Genomic DNA, 24,322 nt, shown 5'->3' on the forward strand with positions numbered 1-24,322 from the left:
TTTGTTGAAAGCACTTTGGGATATTTATTCGATGTTAGCTTTCTTTGACTCATCCATAAAGGAAAACACTACACATTGCCATGTCTAATGTTTTTAAGTGTTCTGTAAGAATTCTTATCCTATTTTACACTTTTTATCCTGTTTACATTTCTTTTGAAATCAAACTTAAGATGCATTGTGGAATCTTTAGCGCAGAAAAGGATGGCGTGTTAGAAATTGTCAGCGCTAACAATGTTACTCAGGCTGAGAAAAAAGGATTTAATGAACAAAGCAAACCAATCCATTTCTACTTGGTGCTCCGATTAACCAGTAATATTTTAAGCTGTAGACAAGATAACTCAACTGCACAATTTGAAAGGCAGAATTGTAGACAGTGGAAATTTGAAGTTAAAACAAAAAATGATGAAAATACTCAGCAGATCAGACTTACCTAGGGAGAGAGAAACAATGTTAACAAGTTATTACCTTTCAGCATGCAAAAACTTTTCCCTGTGACAAACATTGGGAGAAATACACTTCGGATTTGAACAAATATTAGTAGCAGAAATACAAAATAAATTCGGAAACTATAATGCATTCATCTTATATTCCATGCCCCAACTTACGAGGGTAAGCATGCTACATGCCTTCCTCACACTATCCACTTGCGTTCCCACTTTCAGGGAACAATAGACTTGGACTCTTCAGTCTCTATTCACCAGCATTCCTTAGTGCCCGACCCGATACCGTACGTGTCCTGCTCCTACTTTTACTTCTCAAAAAACATCATTTGAACTTTAAATTCTTCATTGTTTTCAACTACTGTCATCTATTCAATGTCAAATTCACTGCTATCATCAACTATGGCTAAACTAAACAGACAGACATACTTCATTGATCCCGAGGGAAATTGGGTTTCGTTACAAAGAAATATAGCAATATAAAACCATAAATCATTAAATAATAATAAGTTAATCATGCCAAGTGGAAACAAGTCCAGGACCAGACTATTGGCTCAGCGTGTCTGACACTCGGAGGGAGGAGTTGTAAAGTTTGATGGCCACAGGTAGGAATGACTTCCTATGACACTCAGTGTTACATCTCGGTGGAATGAGTCTCTGGCTGAATGTACTCCTGTGCCTAACCAGTACATTATGGAGTGGATGGGAGTCATTGTCCAAGATGGCATGCAACTTGGACAGTATCCTCTTTTCAAACACCACCGTCAGAAAGTCCAGTTCCACCCCCACAACATCACTGGCCTTACGAATGAGTCTGTTGATTCTGTTGGTGTCTGCTACCCCTCAGCCTGCTGCCCCAGCACACAACAGCAAACATGATACCACTGGCCACCACAGACTCGTCCTCAGCATCGTCCGGCAGATGTTAAAGGACCTCAGTCTCCTCAGGAAATAAGAACGGCTCTGACCCTTCTTGTAGACAGCCTCACTGTTCTTTGACCAGTCCAGTTTATTGTCCATTCGTATCCGCAGGAATTTGAAATCCTCCACCATGTCCACACTGACCCCTTGGATGGAAACAGGGGTCACCGGTGCCTTAGCCCTCCTCAGGTCCACCACCAGCTCCTTAGTCTTTTTCATATTAAGCTGCAGATGATTCTGCTCGCACCATGTGACAAAGTTTCCCACCGTAGCCCTGTACTCAGCCTCATCTCCCTTGCTGATGCATCCAACTATGGGAGAGTCATCAGAAAACTTCTGAAGATGGCAAGACTTTGTGTTGAAGTTGAAGTCCGAGGTGTAGATGGTGAAGAGAAAAAGGTATAATATGTATAAGTCTCAGTTAAATCTGTGCTGTGTGTTCAGTATTGAGAATTTAATTAAGTTGTGATAAGGAGGATAATTATTTTTAATGATTAAAACATACACAATAAACATTTTATGTGTCTATAAATAAGATAAAATAAAGTAGGCATAAACAAAGGTGAAAACTACTGAAAAGCAAAATCTTCAACGTTTAACTCGACATGGTTAGAAAATAAACAATTAGGAATGAAACTGGGTAAGAAATTGTGTAGGTAATGAAAATCTAATCTTCTTACAGGTAATTTAATCTACTTGAATAACATTATCAAAATACATCAATCTCTATTAAATGATGAGCTATATTTAAAAAATCTAAACTCCAACTTATCTATTTGAGAATGAATCAATGTACAATGGAGAGTAAAGCAATGTAGGTAAAAATTTTAAGATTGCACAACACATTTCAATAAGCTGTTTAAATAAAAACATTATTTTTAAAATTTCATTTATTATAACTAGTTACAAAGTAGCAAGTACAAAGTGATGGGTCTTGAAGTCAAACACACTGTTTCAGATACAAACCTTCAATTTCCCCATTAGTTGATGAACAAGCAACAGATGCCACACAATTCTGTCTGATCACTAGGTTTTGTTTTATGTAAACTATCAGGTACGTTGTGTACATTATTTGTTTCCCATTTAATGCTGTAAAAGGGCCTCAAATACCAAGTACTATGCACAAATGAATTGCCATCATAAGCTCAGTCATATCATCTTCTGCCACATCTTCAAAAGCAAATGTTACAGTCGAAGTTACATTTAAATCTGGAAATCCAATTGCATATTTAAGCATCACGCAGGATGTCAGAGGAACAGGGTGAATCAAGCACCACCAATGGAGGGAAATGGACAGGAAACACTTTGGGTCGAGACCCCCCCCCCCGCGATCTAGTAAGATGATGTGTCAACCCAGAATGTTAAATGTTCATTTCCATCCACTGAGTATTGCCAGCATTGTGTGCGACTCCAGACTGCAGCATCTATAATCTCATGTTTCTACAAATCTAAGCATCATGTCACATGTAAGTGACAACAGGATTGGAGGATGAGAAAAGTACAACTTTGGGAAGGTGGTGATGGTTTATGAGAAAGATTTTTGTTACTTCTCTTTAGGCTATCATCAATAGCTGGATATTGAGCAAGGACAAGCCCTGTTCTCTTCCATTCACTGCTTTGAATTCATGTACACCTTATGCTAAACAGCTTTATTCATTTTTAAAAATTAAAGTAGCAACGAAAAGTGAGCTGCTGTCACTCATTTATACTCCAAGAGGAATGGGCAGATACTTAGTTCAGTTTAACTGGAATTATTTTAAACTCAGATGTGATCATTGGGTTCCTGTGTATTGGTGTAACAAAAAAAATCTAACATACATTTACATAATGGAATTTACAGAGTAAAACTTTACAAGACATTTCATAAAATAACAAATAAAATTTGATACCAGGTTAATAAAAGGTCATAGTGAGAGACAATAAGCTAAATATTAACAAACACAAGAAAATCTGCAGATGCGGGAACATACAAAATGCTGGAGGAACTCAGCAGGACAGGCAATCCCTGGAAAAGAGTAAACAGTCAACAAGACATCCCATCATCAGGATATTAAGGGGGTCTTAAAGGACAACCAGAGTCAAGTTTATTATCATTGAAATACACAGTGAAATGTGTTGTTCTGCCACAGCAGTGCAAGACATAAAAATTGCTATAAATTACTAATAAATAAATAAATAGTGGCAAAGAATAATAATTAGTGTTCATGGACCATGCAAAAATCTACTGGCAACAGGGAGGAAGCTGTTCCTGAAATGTTGAGCATAGGCTCCTGTACTTCCTGCCTGATTATAATGAGAACAAACTATTTCATTTATAGTATAATGACATCAGAAAAATAACTAGTAATATGATTAAAGAAAAATGAGGCAAGGGAGGAATTTTTCATGAATAGGATATCAAACAAATAAAACTTGCTTAAAATAAGGAGTTTTATGGTTGCTAGAGAGCAGTAACTAGGAGTTCATGGAAAGGACCCAGCAGTATAATGTATATGTATAGTGTATTATTTCAATTTGCTTTTTTATTTTTGTCCTCCTTGCTGACATCATTCTTCTTCCTATTAAGTATATAGTTTTTATTTTGTTTGTACCTCAAGTTGTCTAGATATCCAGAAAGGTATGACCCTAAAAAGATGGCTGGAAGGAAAGAAAGGAAAGAAAGATCTATCATAGGCAGATTGGGTGTCAGGAGAAATGTGCTGCATATACAGTTGCTGGTAGTATTTGCTCAAATTAATCTGTCTATGTAGTATATAAATAAAGTATGACTTAATTTGATCAACATTTTGGCTGATCTAGGACACTCAAAAGACATCATGAAAATATGTTTAAAACTGGTTGATAATTGCTCTGGAACAACTGCAAACTTTCCATGAAATGGTGGGAAGTAAGTTACATAGGGCTCCTGAGAGAATGCACCAAGTTTGCTCAGCTTTCTGTTGACTCATCCAGCTAGCACTGATCATGAGAATTAATTTCTTCAAGGGCATTGTTAACACAGCCAGAGAGACTTCTGTGTTATTTGGTGGCACAGTAAGTATTCTATTTTATGGCATAACAGTCAGCTCTGAATGCGATACAGCAGTTTTTAGGGACTTTGATTAAAGAGTTCAGGAAACTTTCTATTGGTAGGAATGTAGGTGACCAGAAAACTGAGTAAACAAAAATGAACCTGAGGAAAGGCAGGGATAGAACAGAAGAGCAAGATTAATTGAAACTAATTCAATGAGCAGATACAGACACATATAGGCTCAATGTTTTCCCTCTATGATGGATGATTCAATAATTCTCTGCCACAGACCACAAATAGGAGACTCTTGCCTTGAGTCTGCAATACCATTCAGAAAGGATCAGACATTCCCCAAGTCCATTTTTCTTTTGCCTTTACCCATTCTTTATCAGGAATCTAAATTAAGTCTTAAAATTATGCAAAATGGTACTGCCCTTATCTCTGTGAAAAAGAGTTGTAAAGACTTGCAACCTTATAACAAAAAAAAGTTTTCATTAAGGTCATAAATGAATTTCCCCTTATTTTGAACCAATACCTTCTGGTTCTAGAGTCTCAGTCAAACCCTTTATATGATCACCTCTTCTCCTAAACTCTGAGTGTCATCCTGTTTAACATTGCACAATAGGACAAACAGTCTGGTGAATTCCCTCCTGTGGAATTGCATCTTTCTTTAGATAGGTGGGTTTATAAAAGCACAGGAATGCAAAATCATATCAGAGAGAAATCCAGAAGCAATTTATTTAGATCTGTGGATAATCCAATTAAAAAGGTGCAAAAAGTACAATATTATTCAAGAGGAATAAAATGTAAATATTGTGCCCCTACATAAATACAACTTATATCAAGAATTGCTACTATTAGTAGACTATACTTTCATCCTATTTTGTTATTGCCACCAAAAAAGGCAGGAAAATATTCACGTGCAGTGGAAGATGTATAAAAAGGGAATATGAAGAATAAGAGAAATATTAAATTATGACAAAAATACAGTAAGTAGTCAGTGAATTTAGAAAGTAAAATATATTTTAAATATATTAAAACTTGTGAATAATTTCTACACATCTTTACATTTAGGAATAAATAAGCCAATGTTTTGCATATTGATTCAGTTTCAAAATTCTTGAAATTGCAAATTCTCAACTCAGAAGAAAAAAAATTAGGTCACTACATATCAGGAGGTCAGTAAAAATCTATATTAATAATAGCTATACAATATGGGAGAATAAACAATTGAAACTACAGATAAAAGAAAGTTAAGGCAGACATTTCTGTATTTCCTGATATGATCTGAGAGCTTTGGATGGACATATGATCTGAGATATTTGTTGATAAAGGTTTTCATTATCATAACTGTCACAAAAGCAAACATACATGACTATACCTCCAAGTGTGCCCTCCTCACCTCTAAAGTGCCAGGTTTAAGCTGGCAACTTTCCACAGATGCAGAGTCAGCATCACTTTTAAAAAGAACCATGCACTCCATTTGTTAACAAGTGAACCAACTGTTTAAAATGTGTTTTTCTCCCCACATTAACAGTATCAGAAATGGCAGAATGCACCTGAAAGATAAACAGTGATGTGAGAACTGAAATACAAGTTTTTGTATAATTTTATTTGTGTATGGATGAAGGAGGAGAAAACAATGGATTACCTACAAAAATAATTAGTAGCACACTATAAGATTGCAATTTAAAATTCTTTAAAAAGACAATATTTGAATGAAAAACTGTAATGTACCACTTCTGATTTTAATACAGTCCTTTATTTAAAGATTCGAGTGAGGGGGATAAAAATAAAAATACAGCTTTCTCTGTTATGCAGAGACCATTAATTCTTGAGTTGAAAACCAATAATGTTTAATCAGAACTAATTTTAGATCAAAAGGCCTAAAAAAATATATTTTGACCTAAAGCACAAAGAGCAATTTCCTAAGTAGATCACTTTAGAACTAACCAAAAACTTGACTACAATAACTGCTGTTTCACCAGTTTCTCATCCAAGAACAGTAATAGAAAAGTAAGTTCTATCATATAATCAAAAAATTCCTAATGCTATAACATTTATATATCATCCATGAAAACAAGGAAGCAAGGTGGTTTCTTTTGTTGTTGAAAGTGTCTGTAGAGACAAGGAATTATTGTCAAATTGCTGCAATACCTTGGTGCATTTCAACATTTAAGAACATTCTTCACAAGATATCACTTGGTCTGCATTAGTAACTGCAATTGGAACCCCCGACAATTAGCAGCAGAGTTCCAAATCTGAAAGGAAATGGAACTGAATTCCTGCAATCAGCAGCAAATATAAGTACAGTAGATTCCAGTTAATTGGGCTATGATTAATTGGGACAGCTACTTATCTGGAACAAAAATGAATCGAGAAAATAACTGGGATTCCCTTTGTTTATATGGAACACTATGCCATTCAAATGGGGCAGGAGACTGTCACCGCAAAGTTTCTAACTAGCGTCAGTCGCATGAACTTATGTGATCGTCAGATACTATGCCTCGCTTAAAGCAACAGTTTTTAAGTAGTGTCTTTTGTGTGTTTTTGTGTTCAAAAAGCAGTCATTTTTGTAACTGATAATTGGCAAGAAGTAAACAGTGAGACAATTTAGAACTGTTTGCTCACTGTGATTTCAAGCACTGAGGTTTGGAAATTCTAGAAAGAGCTAAGAGTGAAAATTAAACAATTTTACTACTTCAACAAGTTAGGACCTACAAAGAATTTGAAGGTAATCACAATCATCTTGAATGTTACAAAGAAAATGAAGATTTGGAGGATGCAATCATTGATATCATTGCAAAAAAGCTGTCCATTATTCTACACTAGGCGTCTGCGCTGATTTTGCTCACTTGCAGTCAATTAAAAGAACATGGCAGCACACAACCACTAGGAAATAATACAAAGTGTTCTAGTTTGTTCTGTATTCCATTTAAATACATAATCTGTTAAATGGTAGTTTATTTTTTTTATACCTCTTCCATGAAATCAGCTAACTGGGGTAGCTGCTCAAATGAGCCAAAACGAACAGGTCCCGATGTGTCCCAATTAACTGGAATCCACAGCTGCAGCACTAACTAGCTGTCTATTTTCCTGAAGAGAAGTAAATTATCAAGGAAAAGTATAACTTTGGGAAGTAATTCAGCAATTTTTTTCACTTTTATATACAGTAAGGCAAACTAATATTTTTAAATAATATTGCATAACAAAATAAATTTTAAAATAAATTGACTTTCTATCAGTATTAGTTCCGGCAGATATGAACTTTTATACTCATACAGAAAAATGATCGGTGGATCAACATTTCTCTCCATTTCTTTTCAAATGTTGTCACTCCAGAAAAAAAACATTGTGCACACAGTCTAGTAATCCATAAGGTTTCCACTTTGACCAAAAATGTATTTGCCAAAGCAACGTTCCCTTGTGACAAACTTTGTTTCCCTATCATTGAGAAAACAAGATATATTATTTTCCTTTTACATGTGCAACAAAATTCTTGCTACGATCCCTGACAAATCACAACACATAGGTATTCCCAAAATGAATTTTGAAGGCAGGTTATGATGCCCAGAACATCAAAAACTAAACTTCTGGTAGGAGGACAGGAAATAATTTCAACCAATTAGTGAATGATATGGTGAGAAACTGCACACAAGTGCCAAGCACACAAGAAAACTGGTCACTGGGTGCACAGGATTTGTAGAGATAAGCAGAGCCAGTGGACACTCCTCAGTGTCCTTTGCTTACCTCAAAACCAAACTATTACTGGGACGTAATTTTACTGCAGGAGAGAGTAACAAAACCAGGCCTCTCCATGCACTATGTGGTTCAGATCCATTGACTACTGTAGTTTAGTGACTATCACTGTAAAAATAGGGGAACAACACATTTCAATACATCCTTTCAGGTTATCTAGAAAATAAGGGAAATGATTCAGAAATTTTCTAAACTTTGACCTGTTCCACACATAATGACTTTAGAAAAGAATTTATGCTCCACGGATTTTTCTTATTTTTGTCCATAATGGGCATTTCTAAATATATTACAGTTGCCCATGAGAGAATAAATTCTCTCGCTGGAAAGGAAATTCTGCATGTGATGGTCAAGGTCAGGATATTAAAAAATAATCTGGGATCCAGCACAGGGATAACAAGCTATTTTCTTTGGTGTAAAATGCTACTATTCTAAGTGACCATGCTTCATTTATTCCCTCCATGAGTCATATTCCACATTCAAAGCCTGTTATAGACAAATTGTCAACTGGAGGATTACCAATTGAGAATATCATAGTGAAACACAACCGTGTCCATATCATGACTGAAATTAGGAAACTTAGCAAAGAGCAAGGACTAATCTGGACAATGTCCTAGTCTATAACCACAATATGTGATCCATTTACCCACTAAGCCATAAACAAAGGTCCTTCAGAGTAAATTTCCCATCTAAAATAACATGCACAAAATACTAAAAAAAAAGTTTTATCATACATTGTACAAACTTTGTCCGTTACATACAAGCATTTTGATGCAGCAATTGTGTGTACAATATGGCATCACAAGTAGCAACAAATCTGAAGCATGCAGTTTTGTCAACATGTAACAGAGGTGTTCAGAACAGAGGCACCCTACAGCTGAGGATTCTTCAAGAGTAGTGATCTCCAAGACTTGTAGCAGTATCTGCTGGCAGACATTAATTAAATCCGTAAAATGCAGCATCTATGAAAGACGATCTGCTTGCCAACTTAAAATATTGAGCAGCAGCATTGCTCTAAGCATCACACATGTACAGTTCTGAAGCAGTTATTACTGTATCAGTCTTGGATACATTTCACTTTTAAGTCCATTTAAAACATGTCTGCAAGGATTTCTGAAAAGAAAAATGGTTCTATTATGGAACAGATAACTAGTGTCCAGTTTAGGAATGCTGGCAATGCAAAACAGTCTGAGGTATATTCTTGAAAGTAGATTATATCTCAAGTGTTGGATTAGTGATGACAGTCAGCCACAATGGATGCTACAAATATGTAATTAAACCTTAAAGACATACATATACAATGGAATACTTCTGATGAAACCAGTGTTATCATTACAGTAGTATATTTAATAAATGTGGAAAACCTGCCTTTCTAGGAACGATTCGTGTAGTTGTCTTTTTTTTAATCTTTTGTATGTCCAATTGTGATTAAGCAGAAGCGTTAAGTACAGTGCTCAACTCTCTGGCTGTTGAGTTTTTCTTCGATCTTGCTTTTGCCTGTTAAATACTAATAGAGAGAAATAGAGAAATATTGTATAGCTTTGCAAAAATAGGCTTCATATTACATTGCATTTGTTTTTAAATGCATTTCAGACACAGAATGCCATGCAAATAAGATTTTATTTTACAAAACACATTAATTATGATGCAGTACCAATGAATGATTAACTAGTTGTCACAATTTTAAGACTGACATCTAAAAAGTCCCAGGCCAAACAACACTACAGTTAGCTTGTTGGAGATTGTAATAGCCACCTCAACCGAAGGAGATGGCATTCATAGTAAAATGTTAATGATTATTTTGTTGTCTTACAAGCATGCAAGTCACAAAAAACATTCATTAACATTCTACTAGTGAAATTTGAGTGGAAGTGGCAGAACCAATGAATAACTGGCTTCAGTGTAACCACAACTCTGTTACAATGGTCTCTCTTCTCAAGCTTCTGAGTACCTAAATTAAAATTGGAGCCCACATTAAAAATTTAACAGGAGTAGCATTTCTAAGTGAAAATTTGTAACTTATTACATGACATTTACAACAATTTCACAGTTTAGGCATTATTTTTACTTTGCAGTGCTTCTGCCTCAGTTGTGGAAGATCATCCAAGAATTGAATTCCACGCACATAAAGTCAACCTTTCTGAAAAGCTGCTTTTGTTGCTTTGATCAATCCTGCATCAAAATCCTCAGAAATCCGTTATTCCATTTAACTAACCAGGTATTTCTCTCCATTCTACTGCAGTGTATCTCAAGAAAGAGAGTAAACGTCTGGCTTCTATTAACAATTACGTTACTTTAAAAATAAATCCTAAGATGTTCCAGTAGTTAATTCACAAAAGTTGAGAATCAGATCATGTGATATCTAACTTCAGCCCCTGCAGGATTCACATTAGATCGACTGAACACCAAAAATACAGTATGTGTAGCAGCACTCCTAAAAATGCTTCGAAAGCCAGACTGAGTGACTTACAGCATCTTGTAATCATGGGGAAATAAAGATTATGGTTACCAGCAAGGCTTTTGTAAAGCACAGGTTGTCATACAAAGTTCTATGCCATGTCAATAATCATCACTTAAGAACAGTAACTAAACTCAGTGATAATTATTTTTCATGAAGTACAGCTGTGCACACCCTTCATAGCAGCTTCTTCATTCATAAGCTTACCTCTATAAGACAGTCCGCATCAGCTCACTGCTGTTTTCAGCTGAACACCTTTAAGACGTCTTTGTGGAAACTAATGCCCTATCCTTTCTCAAATTTCCCAAAGGCAAAAATAGTGTAATTAAAATAATACAAATAATTGAAAATTGCACTTCAGCAGTCAAAGTAGCTCATGAGTGCCATCATAGTTACACCTGCATGCATCAATTCTTCTTATAATCATTCACATTCATTTTCCCACAACTAAGTGTATAATATAAGGAAAATTCAGTATGGTTGCCTTGGCAATTATTAATTGCAACAAGGCCAAAACTAATCAGGTAGAACTATATATACTTTGAACTACAGCAGATCCCAGGATGTCCAGCTTTCCCTCTTTATTTTTCCTACTACTCAAGTATGTACAGCCTTCTCGTAAAGTGGAAATCATGTTTGAAACTGGACCCTAGCGAATAAATCATTCAAAATGATACTGTAGTTTGCAGCAAAACCAGTATCAAAGAAATATTGTAACTAATAGGTATAATTTTCCAAAGGCAGTTCGTTCTATTTTAGAGCCTAGATTCCACAACCTCTAAGCTGTTCAACAAGTTGGTTATAATTGTATAGTATCAATATGTTGTATAAAAAGTTATCCTACTTTGTCAAGGAACAAACAGATTATAGAAAAACAAAGCAGGTGATTTACTGATTCAGCTCCGTGTTTCTACTTGTGGGACGGTCCACGTAATGCTTTTTATGGACCATTGAATAGCTAAAAGTAACACTACTGCCTGATGGGAAATCGAAACCTGATATGTGGGAGAGAGTTTTCATGGTACCTGGCGGCCTCCCTGGGCTGACGCGGTATCCCGCTGCCTTGGTTGTGCCCAAGGGCCTGCCTGGGCTGGTCTTAAACCCAGCTGCTTTTGTTGTTCCCAGAGGTCGGCCTGTACTGGTTCTGTACCCAGCAGCTTTTGTCGTCCCTGAAGGTCTTCCTCGTTTCCCTGCTCGGAAAATGTTTTTCCTTCGTTTCATATCATCCTGGGCTTCTGCGTTTATTTCAACATCTATTTGCGAATTCGGTTCCTCCAGCGACTCTTGTTTAATGCAGCTTATTGGCTTGTAGCTGTTCCCATAAAGTTTGTCCGGTTGAGAAGAACACAAGTCAAATTGGTCATCGCTACTCGCATCATCCGCACCAAGATTCACCTCCTTCACAGACTGACAGCAGCTAGTATTACTGCAGCCAACTGAGTGCATTATTTCTAAGAACAAGATCATAAAAGCATTTTTAAATAATTTGTAATGATAAATATAAAAATAACTTTATAAGAAACTTTTTGGAACCAAGTCAAAACTTTCATCTGAGGAATCACAAGATCAGATCTAAACCCAGCACTACCATCGTGCAGCAGCAGAGCTTCCATGTACATTTTTAAACCATTTGTGCCAGGCATTGAGCTACGCAAAAATATAATTGTAAGATTAATCATTACAAGTTTAACATATTGTTAAATAAAACCAAAATAGTAATGTCAATATTTGGAATGACTAATTAGAAATATTAGCCCATAAATTCAAAAAGTCAGTAGATGAGTTGCATTTTAAAATCTATCCATTTATCGTTCCCTATCTCCATAATTCCTCAAGTTATGGTTCCGTAACACCACCACTGAAGACAATGGTGCACGCTATCATTAGCCTGTCACTCTCATTGCTCAGCCTGTGTACTGAGAACACATTCTGGATGCAAGGTGATTCATAGCCATGGAACTAAAACATTCTGGAAAAAGTAAGGGAAACTGCTGCAAAATGCAAAACCTCATGATTTTACGGGTGAACCAGGCAGGACCACTTGGTCAGAATCTTTATAATTTAGCGCAACTTTGTAGAATATTTTACAGTGATGGTTTCAGTTCAACATTGCAGCAATAACATGTGACTTAGGGTATGGGGGAAGATGAGGGATGGTGGCTGCAATCAGTCTCTTTCAGGTTATAAAGCTCACACACTGCAAGAACCACATAAATTGGGACTGGGCTGCCATGGTCAAATGTTGGGGAGACTTTCACAATTCTGCGACTGATCAGTGTTCACAATACATGGGTAGCCTGCTCCATCACAGACCACTGCTTTGTGCCAGGCAATTACTTACCAATGTGATCAGCACAGACTTGCTTGATTAGAACACACACGGCAACGGTTAAGTAGAGATTTTTTTGTGTGACTTTTTTTAAGTCTTTTTCCAAAATAAAAGTATGCACCTTGCCAACACTTTTCAAAAAAAAAATTATGTCCCTGTCAAATTACTTTCAATTACTCTATTTTCTTTAATCTTTCAACAAGATTATATAAAACCTTATCATGGTAAATATGACAAAACAAAAAAGAAAGCTGAAAAGTGTGTGAATTTTAAAGTGATTATAAAGTTACTTACTAAGTTCTTGCGTTTTGTTTTTAAAGAATGGGTTTTTACATAAGTGAACTCCAGGGAAAAATGATCGTAAAATGTGCTCTTTCATCAGCATGGAAACCCAGCCAGTCAAGAACTTTTACACTTCTAATCAAGGAGTTGGATTCTTAATTTTTCAGAAACCTTGCAGCCACCCCAAAGAACTCTATAGTATTGCTAATATTCCTTTGCTTCCCTGGATAATATTTTTTACACTAATTAACTTTGTACTGGATAACATTTTTGCTCTAAGTTCACGATAGATTCTTAGCTCTCTAAGAAAGTCAAGCTTTGCAACCAGCTTCAGTCCCAACAACAAACAACATCAGTACAAGGAAATGCCATAGGTGCTTTTCTGCAGAATCAGAATCAGGTTTATTGTCACTGATGTAACTCGTGAAGTTTGTTGCTTGGTTGAACCTTAAGATGGTAGCTCACTTATTTTGTCCCACAGTTTTCTAATCAAAAAACCAATGTTAAACTGTGACATCTTCTATTTCTTCAAAACTTGATTTAGCGGCAAGCCAAGTTTGATAAATTTGTGTATTATTCTGGGTGTAAAAACCCTGTCATAAGTCAAAAGACCAGTTATCCAGAAACCTGACTTGAATCCTAATAATTCAGAGAACTGATTTTGTTATATTTGAAGCACAGTGGACATGATCTTTATCACATGACAACTACTAGAAATATACAAGGAGCAACATACATGGCCTTTGTCAATTGAGAAGGAGTGTAGCAAATCGCTTTTTAAGAATTTCTTTCCATCTCAGACTCATCGTTGAATCAGGCCATTTTTACCCATGACCGAGATGCCTATCTACACTAATCCTATTCGTCAACATTAGGTCCACATTCCTCTATACATTTCCCATCTAAGCGCCTGTCCAATTGCCTTAGAAATGTTGTAATTCTATCTCCTCTACCACCTCCTCTGCCTGCTCAATCCATATATTCATCATCCTGAATGGAAAAACTTAACCCTTTAAGTTTCTCCTCTCTCACTAGCAAGCTGCATCTTCTAGTTCTAGACTCTCCCATCCTGTGAGAAAGACTCTATTTATTCCTCTCTCTAGACCCCTCATAAAACTATAAATCTCTGAAGTCACTCCTCAGTCACGTGCATTTCAGTGAGAATAAACCCACCCTAGCCATTCTGTCCTGATAACTATATCTGCTTCACAATGACACACCAGCTGTTATGTTAAATTATGGATCTACAACTGACCCAATCTCAGAAAGCTAGTCAAGCAAGATTAAGTCATTGCTCCAGCACGTTTCCCGGTCTTGCTGCTTTTCCCCTCCATCAAGCTTCCCCATGGAATGAAGCTCATCTGCAGAACTTGTGGGAAACTATTCAACTTGCACTCTTGTCGGCAGGGAGTCAATAACTACACTCTGCTGTCTTTGATAGACAGGCCACATTATTTCCATGCTCTAGTCCCTCAAAACAAATACAGAATTCTGAGCACTATAATGGCAAGTGACTACCATCTGGTCAGAGGAAAGGATTCAAGGATGTTCTCAAAGTGCAACAATTCCATTGACTTGTGAGAATCTATGTTCCGTGACCATTCAAAATGTAAACCTGGGATCCAAGTGTCAGAATCTCCCATAAACATCCCAAACTAATGCTAGCCCATCAAATACCCCCTTGATAGGCTTGCTGCAGATTCTGCAATGCCCACACTGGTCTTGTAAGCCACCTCTGAACCAACGTAACTGGAGAATCAAACTTGACTCATTGAGGGCTAGCAGGAAGCAAAGGAGAAGAATCATAATACATCAATGCCTTCTGATGGGTGTTGTGATATTCTGAGACCTTGAATGGCACTATATATATGTTGGTTTACTTTTTAAAACAATGGTGACATCCCATAAAATTACATGAATTTGAAATGGTATAATAGTGTCATTCATAGTGCATAATTATTATAATGGATTATGTCTCTTTAAGTGTAAATTCCCTAGGAAGCAGCCAGAGACTTCTCCATCTCAAACGGGAATGCCATGAGCTGCATAATGCCCCCTGCTGAATCACTGTGTGGCCATAAGAACCGGAAGACTAATATAAGCAGTGAATAGATGTGTACAAAAAATATTACTGATGCACTCTCTTCAGGACGTTACTTCGATAAAGAGTATATTAAAACGTTCATTAGTTTTCTTCCGGTTAATCATACGAATGGTCATTTCATCATTTCAAATGACTGGAAGACTGAATTCAACACTTTTTCCATGAAGGGACCACACTGCACTAACACGAATAGTAAAATACTTGAATATGTTACTAACCTCTGTAATTCATACCGTCCCTCACACAAATAGACACCACCTGGAAAGGAAAAGAGAATTGCTGTGAATGATTAATCGCAAATAAATAGGAATATCTATGATGTGAATAACATTCACATCTTCTGCATCACTGAAAAAAGGGCTTTTTTTATATACTAAATAATGTGTTATTTCCATGATCAGAAACAGTTTACACCTTTGAAGACCAAGGTTTTACAATACCTCTTACAAACAGACCTCAAGACAAATAAATTTAACATTATCATTAGGTAACTTAAGCAGTGAATGTGCTGAAACTACAAAAGCTTGAGTACTTTATGGATGAAGAGATAAACAGTGACTCATTCCATCTTAACAGACCAACATACAGTACAACTGCTGCACACTTGATATACTTAGAGTAACAATTCAAGCTTAATATGATAATTGCACGTACTTCTAATTGAATATAAAAAGTGAATAAAAGTTCACTTGAATAAAAATTATTCCCTTTTGTCTATCGGCTTCCTTGACCCTTTCCAACCGTACTCAAAATGGCTGATGTGGAACACCTCACCATGCCTTTCCTTCTTCCACCATCAACGCAGCCCTCACCTACATCTCTTCCATTTTGCGCACATCTGCACTCACTCCATCCACCCACCATCCCACCAGGGATAGGGCTCCTCTTGTCCTCTCCTACCACAACCAGCACAATTCTTGATTATTTACACCATCCCAAACAGGATACCATCATCAAGCATATCTTTCCCTACACCCCACTTTCCACAGGGATCACTCCCTACACAACTCCCTTGTCCATTTGTTCGCCCCCCGTCCCAACTGGTCTCCCTCTCGGTACTTACCCTTGCAAGCAGAACAAGTGCCACAACTGCCCCTACACTTACTCTCTCACTACCATTCAGGGCCCCAAACAGTCCCTCCAGGTGAGGCGACACTTCATCCATGCGTCTGTTGGGTCTCCAACTGTATCTGGTGCTCCCAATGTGGTCTCACTGATATACAGGAGGCCAGAGGTAGATTGGGAGACTACTCTGCTGAGCACCTACATGCCATCCTCCAGAAAACGCGGGATCTCCCAACGGCTGCTCATTTTAATTCTCCTTCTCATTCCCATTCGACATGCCAGTCCATGGCCTCCTCTCCTGTTGCGATGAGGTCACACTCAGGTTGGAGGAACAACACCTTAGATTCCATCTGGGTAACCTCCAACCTGATGGCATGAACGTCAATTTCTCCAACTTCTGGTAATTACCCCCCCCCCCCCCATTTCTCCTTCACCATTCCCCATCCCCTTTTCCCTCTCTCACCTTATTTCCTTACCTGTCCATCACCTCCCTCCGGTCCTCCTCCCTCTCTTCCATGGCTTTCTGTCCTCTCCTATCAGATTCCCCCTTCTCCTGCCCTTTATCTCTTTCACCGATCAACTTCCCAGCTCTTTATTTCACCTCTTCCCCTCTCCTGGTTTCACCTATCACCTACATCTTCCTATCCTCCCCCACTTTCTTACTCTGACTTCCCATCTTTTTTCTCCAGTCCCAATGAAGGGTCTCGGCCCGAGACGTCGACTGTTTACACTTTTCCATAGATGCTGCCTGGTCTGCAGAGTCCATCCAGAATGTTGTATGTTTTGCTTCCCTACATTTCTACTGATTTTGATGTGAAAATATTACCAACGATAGGAAGGTTTCCTGTCTCGTTTCCCCTTGTTGTTTGCAGGGATGGATTTTGTTTCCAGTCAGTACAGAGCCAATATTAAGATTCCTAAACACTTTTGCTTAGCTATGCAGTTTACCGTTTGTCTTTCTCAACTATAATACCATGATGTGTTTTACGATGTCACTGCACTTAAACTAAAGATGAAGCCTAAAGACTATGTTTCAGAAGCCCCCACCAGGGGATCTCGGCATCTGTACCACGAGGCCCCCCATGCTATATAGTACTTTTCAGTAAGTTTACCTCGCTGTCTTCTAAACGCTCACAAGTACGATTGCTGTTCAACTGATCCATATTACATGAGGCAGCACAACTCAGAATAAAGAGTCATTGATTTAAGATGTGTACATGGAGAAATTGATTCTCCAGGGTCCATAAACCTCTGGCATTCTGTATCTCATTTAGCTGTGGAGGCTGAATCAATGAAAACCGATGTAAATTTATTTATTGAGATACAGCGCGGAATAGGCAGTTTCAATGAAAACCGATGTAAATTTATTTATTGAGATACAGCGCGGAATAGGCAGTTTCACATTTCGCAAGGAAACAGCCCAATAGATTAATACTAAAAACTTTTTTTTAAGTACAATGTGTGGCTTTTCTTGCGGAAAATAATTCTTTTTAAAATGTTGTTACATTAGCATGCAACTGGATATGTCCAAATATAGATGAACCTGAAAGAACATTAGGGAGATAAAAATTTCTAGAAATGGAACAATAACACTGTTTCTATTTCAGCAACTGCAATGAGAGAATTGTCACTTTACATTTGAACACCAGCATACACAGTACCATTTTCAGCCTGTCTGAGATGCTTGACAGATGGGTAAAGCATACAGAATCACTGCTGTTGCAGCAGTACTTCCTGATCTGAACATCCACCTTCATCAAATGTGGTTTTATTTGCAACTTTCCAATTCAATTGGTCTTTTTGAAATTTTGTGTCAAGGTGATTTGCTGAGAAAAGCTTTTAAAGAGAATTTTTCAATCAAATGATTTCAGATTTATGAAAAGTGGGCATTTTGAACATGTATTTATTTATGCACAAATGGAAGAAGAGCTTTCTGTCAGGCACTCCATAATTCCACACATTTTTTTTAAAACGTTGATCCCAAAATATATTGTGTCATTCAGCCAGAACCATTACAAAAATCAGAAGACATTTTGAAGACAAGGAAGGCCATTTGACTTGATTTAAAGTATGCACCCCCAAAAAAGCTTCATTGTCAGGAATCCATTTTTCTCCCCTTGGGTTTTCAATTCATAACTCTTGGTGAAAGTCTAGTTTACAGGAGGGCATTTTGTTTATAAGAGTTACAGGATGGAAAGAGGCCCTTGCACTCATTAAAGCTGTGCTTACATTAACTACCAATTTGCATTGGTCCTACATTAATCTCTTCTTTTTCTGATCTCTTAGATTGGCTTGCTCACAGAAGGCAGAGGGTGGTGGTACTTTTTCTGCCTGGAGGTTTGTGACCGCAGGGATCTGGATGTGCTAGCACTGGAGAGGGTTCAGAAGAATGATCCCAGGAATAAAAGCGGCATTTGATGGCTCTGGGCCTGTACTCATTAGAGTTTAGAAGAATGAGGGGGTGGGGGATCTCTTTGAAGCCTATCGAATATTGAAAGGCCTAAATAGAGTGGATGTGGAGAAGATCTTTCCTACAGTGAGGGAAGTCTAGGACCAGAGGGCACAGCCCCATAAGGATGGCTCTTTAGAACAGAGATGAGGAGGAATTTCTTTGGTAGAGGCCAGAGTGGAGGCCAAGACACTGGGCATAGCTAAAGTGGAGGTTGATAGGTGGTGCTGTACATAAGTGTCGAGGGTAACAATGGAACATCAATAGGATGCAGAGCTGGGCTGAGAAGTGGCAGATGCAGTTCATTACAGAGAAGTGTGAAGTTATGCACATTGGAAGATCCAACTTAATGGCAAAGGTACAGGGTTAAAGGAAGGATTCTTAGCAATGTGGAGGAACAGAAATCTCCTGCGGTCCGTCCATAGATCCCACAAAGTTGTTGAGCAAACAATAGAGTTGTTAAGAAGGTGTACGATGTGTTGGTCGTCATTAGTTGAGTTCAAGGCTCTTTTATTGAGCCAGAGCAGCTCTATAAAATTCCGGTTAGACTACTTGGAACATTGTATCCAGTTCTGGTTGCCTCGTTATAGGTAAGATATGGAAGCATTACAGAAGGTGCAAAGATTTACCAGGATGCTGCCTGGATTATAGAGTATGTCTTACGATGAAAGAATGAGTTGACTTGGGCCATTTGAAGCAAAGCAGGATGTACGAGGGAAAGGCCAGATTGACCTTAGAGTAGGTTAAAAGGTGGGCACATCATCATAGGCCAAAGAGCCTGCACTATGCCTTCCAACTCCAAACATACCCCCCCCCCCACCAGATTGAACCACTCACCTATGCAATAATGACAGTTTACAGTGACCAACTTGCATGTTTTTGAGACATGGGAGGAAACCCATGGATTCATAGGGAGAATGTCCAAGTTCCACATGGAATGGGCTGAGGACAGGACTGAATCAGATTTCCTTGGTTCTAATTTTACCCATTAATATTTGAATCCATGACAGGTGTACTGAACTATATTTTGGATTAGTAATGTGCTTTTCATTCATATCTGTTTAATTATCTCCATCCTAGGTAGAACCCTAAGTCTTTCCAGTTTATTCCCCAAGTCCTTCAATATATCAGGATTGAGAAGCATTACATTTTGCAATGATTCCAGTATTGACGTGGATAAAAAGAGGCAGGAAAATGGGACCAAACATGCTTTAATGACATACTTCGGCGTTGTTATACTAGGGTGAGAAGGAGGCTGATTGGTCTCTCCCTTTCTGCATGGGCTTTCAAGTGTGCATGTTTCCATCTTGGCGGGCACCAGTTCACAGCTCCCACACTGCAGGTTGCCCAGCATGTATGGTGACTGCCATGACTCAGTACATGAGAAATCGGAGCAGGAGTAGGCCACCTGGCCCGTTGATCCTGCTCCGCCATTCAATAAGATCTGACCATGCACTCACCAACACATACCTGCCTGTCCCCCCCCATAACCCTTAATTCCCCTACTATGCAAAATTTATCCAACTTTGTCGTAAATATATTTACTGAGGTAGCCTCCACTCCTTCATTGGACAGAGAATTCCACAGATTCACCACTCTCTGGAAAAAGCAGTTCCTCCTCATCTCTGTCCTAAATTTACTCCCCCAAATCTTAAGGCAATATCCCCTAGTTCTAGTCTCACCTACCAGTGGATACAACTTGCCCTTCATAATTTTATATGTTTCTATAAGACCTCCTCTCATCCTTCTGAATTCCAGCAAATCCAATCACAGGCGACTCAATCTCTCCTCACAGTCTAACGCCCTCATTTCTAGAATCAACCTGGTGAACCTCCTCTGCACTGTCTCCAAAGCCAGTATATCCTTCTTCAAGTAAGCACACCAGAACAGCATGCAGTAGTCCAGGTGCAGCCTCCCCAGTCACCTACACAGTTGCAGAATAATCTCCCTGCTCTTAAATTCAATTCCTCAAGCAATGAAGGGCTACATTCCATTTGCCTTCGATAGCCTGCAAACCAACCTTTCGCAATCCATGCGCAAGCACTCCCAAGTCCCTCTGCACAGCAGCATGCTGCAGTTTTTTCACCATTTAAATAATAATCTGATCTTCCATTTTTCCTTCCAAAGTGGATGACCTCACATTTACCAACATTGTACTCCATCTGCCAGGCACTTGCCCCTCACTTAACCTATCTACATTTCCCTGTAGACTCTCCGTACCTTCTGCACAATTTGCTTTTCCACTCAATTTAGTATCCAGCGAGCTTAGATACACTACACTTGGTTCCCTCTTCCAGATCGTTAATGTATATCGTGAACAGCTGCAGGCCCAGCACCAACCCCTGTGACACACCGCTCACCACTGATTGCCAATCAGAGTAACACCAATGTATCCCAACTCACTGCTTTCTATTAGGTAACCAATTCTCTATCCATGCAAATACATCACCCCCAACTCTATATATCCTTAACTTATGGGTAAGTCTTTTATGTGGCACCTTATTGAATGTTTTCTGGAAATCCAAGTAAATAACACCCATCTGTTCGCCTCTATCCACTGCACTCATTATATCCTAAAAGAACTCCAGTAAGTTTGTCAAACAGGACCTGCCTTTGCTGATTCCATGCTGCATCTGCCTGATGGATCCATTTGTTTCCAGACGCCTCACTATTTCTACTTTAATAGCAGCTACAAGCATTTCCCAACTGGCCTGTAGTTAACTGCCTTTTGCCTGCGTGGCTCAGTGAAAACATTTACTCCTACTGCTCTGTTATCATTGTTGCACCATGCATATCCAACAAGTATAAGGTAAGATTGTCCCCTGTTCAGAATTAATATCAAGACCACTTTATCAATTTATTATCTGGAATTAGGCCATTAATTAAAATAAGCAAGCAAATAGTTAGGGAGGATATAATAAATAACTTGCAAAAAAAAAACATCAGAATTGGGCAAATGACAGGTAGAGGAAACTGTCATCAAATAACACACCCAGGGCTGAGAGGGGAAGACGTAAGGAAATTAGAAGAGCGAAAAGGGACCATGAAATGACCTTGCAAGAAGGATAAGGAAAACTTTAAAACCTTTTATAAATCTATTAGAAGAAAGAGCGTGCTAAGGAGGGTGCAAGTCTCCTCATGAGGCAGAGGGGTAATCTACGCCTAGAGCCAAAGCCGACATTCTACACGGATCTTTCTCGTTGGTATTCACCATGGAGAACGTAGAGACTGGAGAGTTCATGGACGGGCTTGTTTTCTGGAGTAAGCATCTATTAAGCAGAAGGAGTGCCAGCAACAGGAATATTAGGCTGCATAAATTCCTGGGAGTGCACAAAGTTTCTCTCAGGATGCTGACAGAAGCAAGGGAGGAGATTGCTAGGGGTCAGACAAATGTTTAGTTATTTGTTAGCTATGGTCAAGACCCCAGTAGCTTGGAGGATAGCTAGTGTTGTCCCCTTGTTCAAAATGGGCAGTAGGAGATACCTTGTATCAGTGGTAGGGAAGTTGCTCGAGAGCATTCTGAGGGACAGGATTTATGTTCACTTGGAAAAGCAGCAGCTGATTTGGAGCAATGAGCATGTCTTTGCACAGGAGAGATCGGTAGCCACAGGGACTGAAGGCAGCAATGTAGTAGATGTTATCTATATGGCCTTTAGCAAGGCTTTTGATGTGCAAGGCCGGCTGGTCCAGAGGTTCAGGTTACAAGGAATGCCAGGCATGTTGTTGGACTGGATTCAAAATTGGCTTGAAGAATGGAGGCAGAGGATAGAAGTAGGTGGGTGCCTATGTGACTGGAAATCCGTTATGTGTTGTACCCCAGGGACAGGTGAATGTCGTAAACAACTTGAATGAAGATGCAAGGGGTGTGATTAGTAAGTCTGCAGATGGTACGCTAATTGGTGCAGTGGCAGGTAACAGAGAGGTTGCTTAAAGATACAGCAGGCATAGATCAGCTGGAAAACTGGGCGGAGCAGCAGTGCACCAGGTTTAATCCAGACAAGTGCTAAGTAGTGAACTTCGTGAACTGCTAGGGCAGACAAAGCAAAGTGTACGGACTTTGGAAGCGTTGATCTACAGATAGACTCGGGGCTGCAAGTCTATTGCTCCCTGGAAGTGGTGACACAGGTGGATAGTGTGGTAATAAAAACATTTGATATTCTTGCCTTCACAAGCTGAATCCCTGAGTGAAGCTGGGATGCACTCTCACAGTTCTGATCTCCACTCTACAGAGAGGATGTGGTAGCGATGGAGGGTGTGCTGGAGTGATTCACCAGCACGTTGCCTGGAATGGAGGGTAGGAGAGATCAGAGATACCGGATTTACTCTCACTGAAACAGAGGAGGCCAAAGGGTGACCTTATAAATGTTTACACAATTGTAAGGGGTATAGACAGGATAAATAGTTACAATATTCTTCTCTAGGGTAGTGGACAGTAAATCTACAGCACCTAGGTTTAACGTAAGAGGGGAAAGATTTGAAGGGGACCCGAGGAGCACGACTTCTGGGCCACAGAGGATGAAGAATATAGAGAATGAGCAGCCAGAGGAGATGGTAGAGACAGAGACAAAACTAACATTTAAAAGATCATAGGTAGAAGTTTAAAGGTATATGGGCCGTGGGATTGACTTAGATAGGCATCTTGCAAATGGGCAGACCAGACAACGGAAATCGGTTTTGTGCAGTATAACTCTATATCCAAAATAAACCTCGGAAAATGCACAGGTGTAACAAGAAAGAGCTTTCTTTAGAACCATAGAACATTACAGCACAGAAACAGGTCCTTCTTGGCTGTGTCGAACCATTTTTCTCCCTAGTTCCACTGACCTGCACCTGGACCATATCCCACCATACATCTCTCATCCATGTACCTGTCCCAAGTTCTTCTTAAATGTTCAAAGTGAGCCCACATTTACCACTTCAACTGGCAGCTCATTCAACACTCCCACTGTTGTGTGAAGAAGCTCCCCCCCCCCCATGTTCCCTTTAAACTTTTCCCTTTTCTTCCTTAACCCATGTCCTCTGTTTGTTTTCTCCCCTAGCCTCCGTGGAAAAAGCCTGCTTGCATTCATTCCATCTATACCCATCATAATTTTATACACCTCTATCAAATCTCCCCTCATTCTTCTATGTTCCAGGGAATAAAGTCCTAACCTATTTAACCTTTCTCTGTAACTCAGTTTCTCAAGTCCCGGCAACATCCTCGTAAACCTTCTCTGCACTCTTTCAACCTTATTAACATTGCTTTAAATGCTTTAACATGAGCATTTTAAGAATCCATTATATTCTGAAATAGTTATCTGGAACAGTTAAAATACACATACATGAGTTCAGTCCAGAAAAACAGCTGGTTCACTTATGGCTTAGTGGACCATTTAAAACCTGACTTGGGCTTCATCCACAAAAGCATACAACTTTCTGGCTATTTTTGAGTGGAATTAGTTTGGCTTCCAAGTCACCTTCAGTAATTTCCTGATTCTCCTGGAGGAGGCAGCAACACTGTAGAGGAGT

General features: G+C 38.8%; 1 protein-coding gene across 2 annotated transcripts in view; it reads right to left on the reverse strand.

The window, feature by feature from the left end:
• The window catches only part of LOC132405539 (UPF0461 protein C5orf24 homolog), a 31,652-nt gene continuing 7,330 nt past the window's right edge, over positions 1-24,322 (reverse strand). The window contains exons 2-4 of one of the 2 annotated variants that reach the window (XM_059990434.1): positions 15,519-15,558; positions 11,611-12,036; positions 1-9,634 (exon numbers count right to left, since the gene is read on the reverse strand). In XM_059990434.1, coding sequence (XP_059846417.1) covers positions 9,582-9,634; positions 11,611-12,036; positions 15,519-15,531 — 492 coding nt within the window. In that variant the 5' untranslated portion in view covers positions 15,532-15,558 and the 3' untranslated portion in view covers positions 1-9,581. Of the gene's footprint in view, positions 12,037-15,518; positions 15,559-24,322 lie in introns of both variants that reach the window. The other variant, XM_059990433.1, reaches the window with a different exon arrangement.

The sequence above is a fragment of the Hypanus sabinus genome, chromosome 15 (assembly GCF_030144855.1).
Source record: "Hypanus sabinus isolate sHypSab1 chromosome 15, sHypSab1.hap1, whole genome shotgun sequence".
NCBI classification, from domain to species: Eukaryota; Metazoa; Chordata; class Chondrichthyes; order Myliobatiformes; family Dasyatidae; genus Hypanus; species Hypanus sabinus.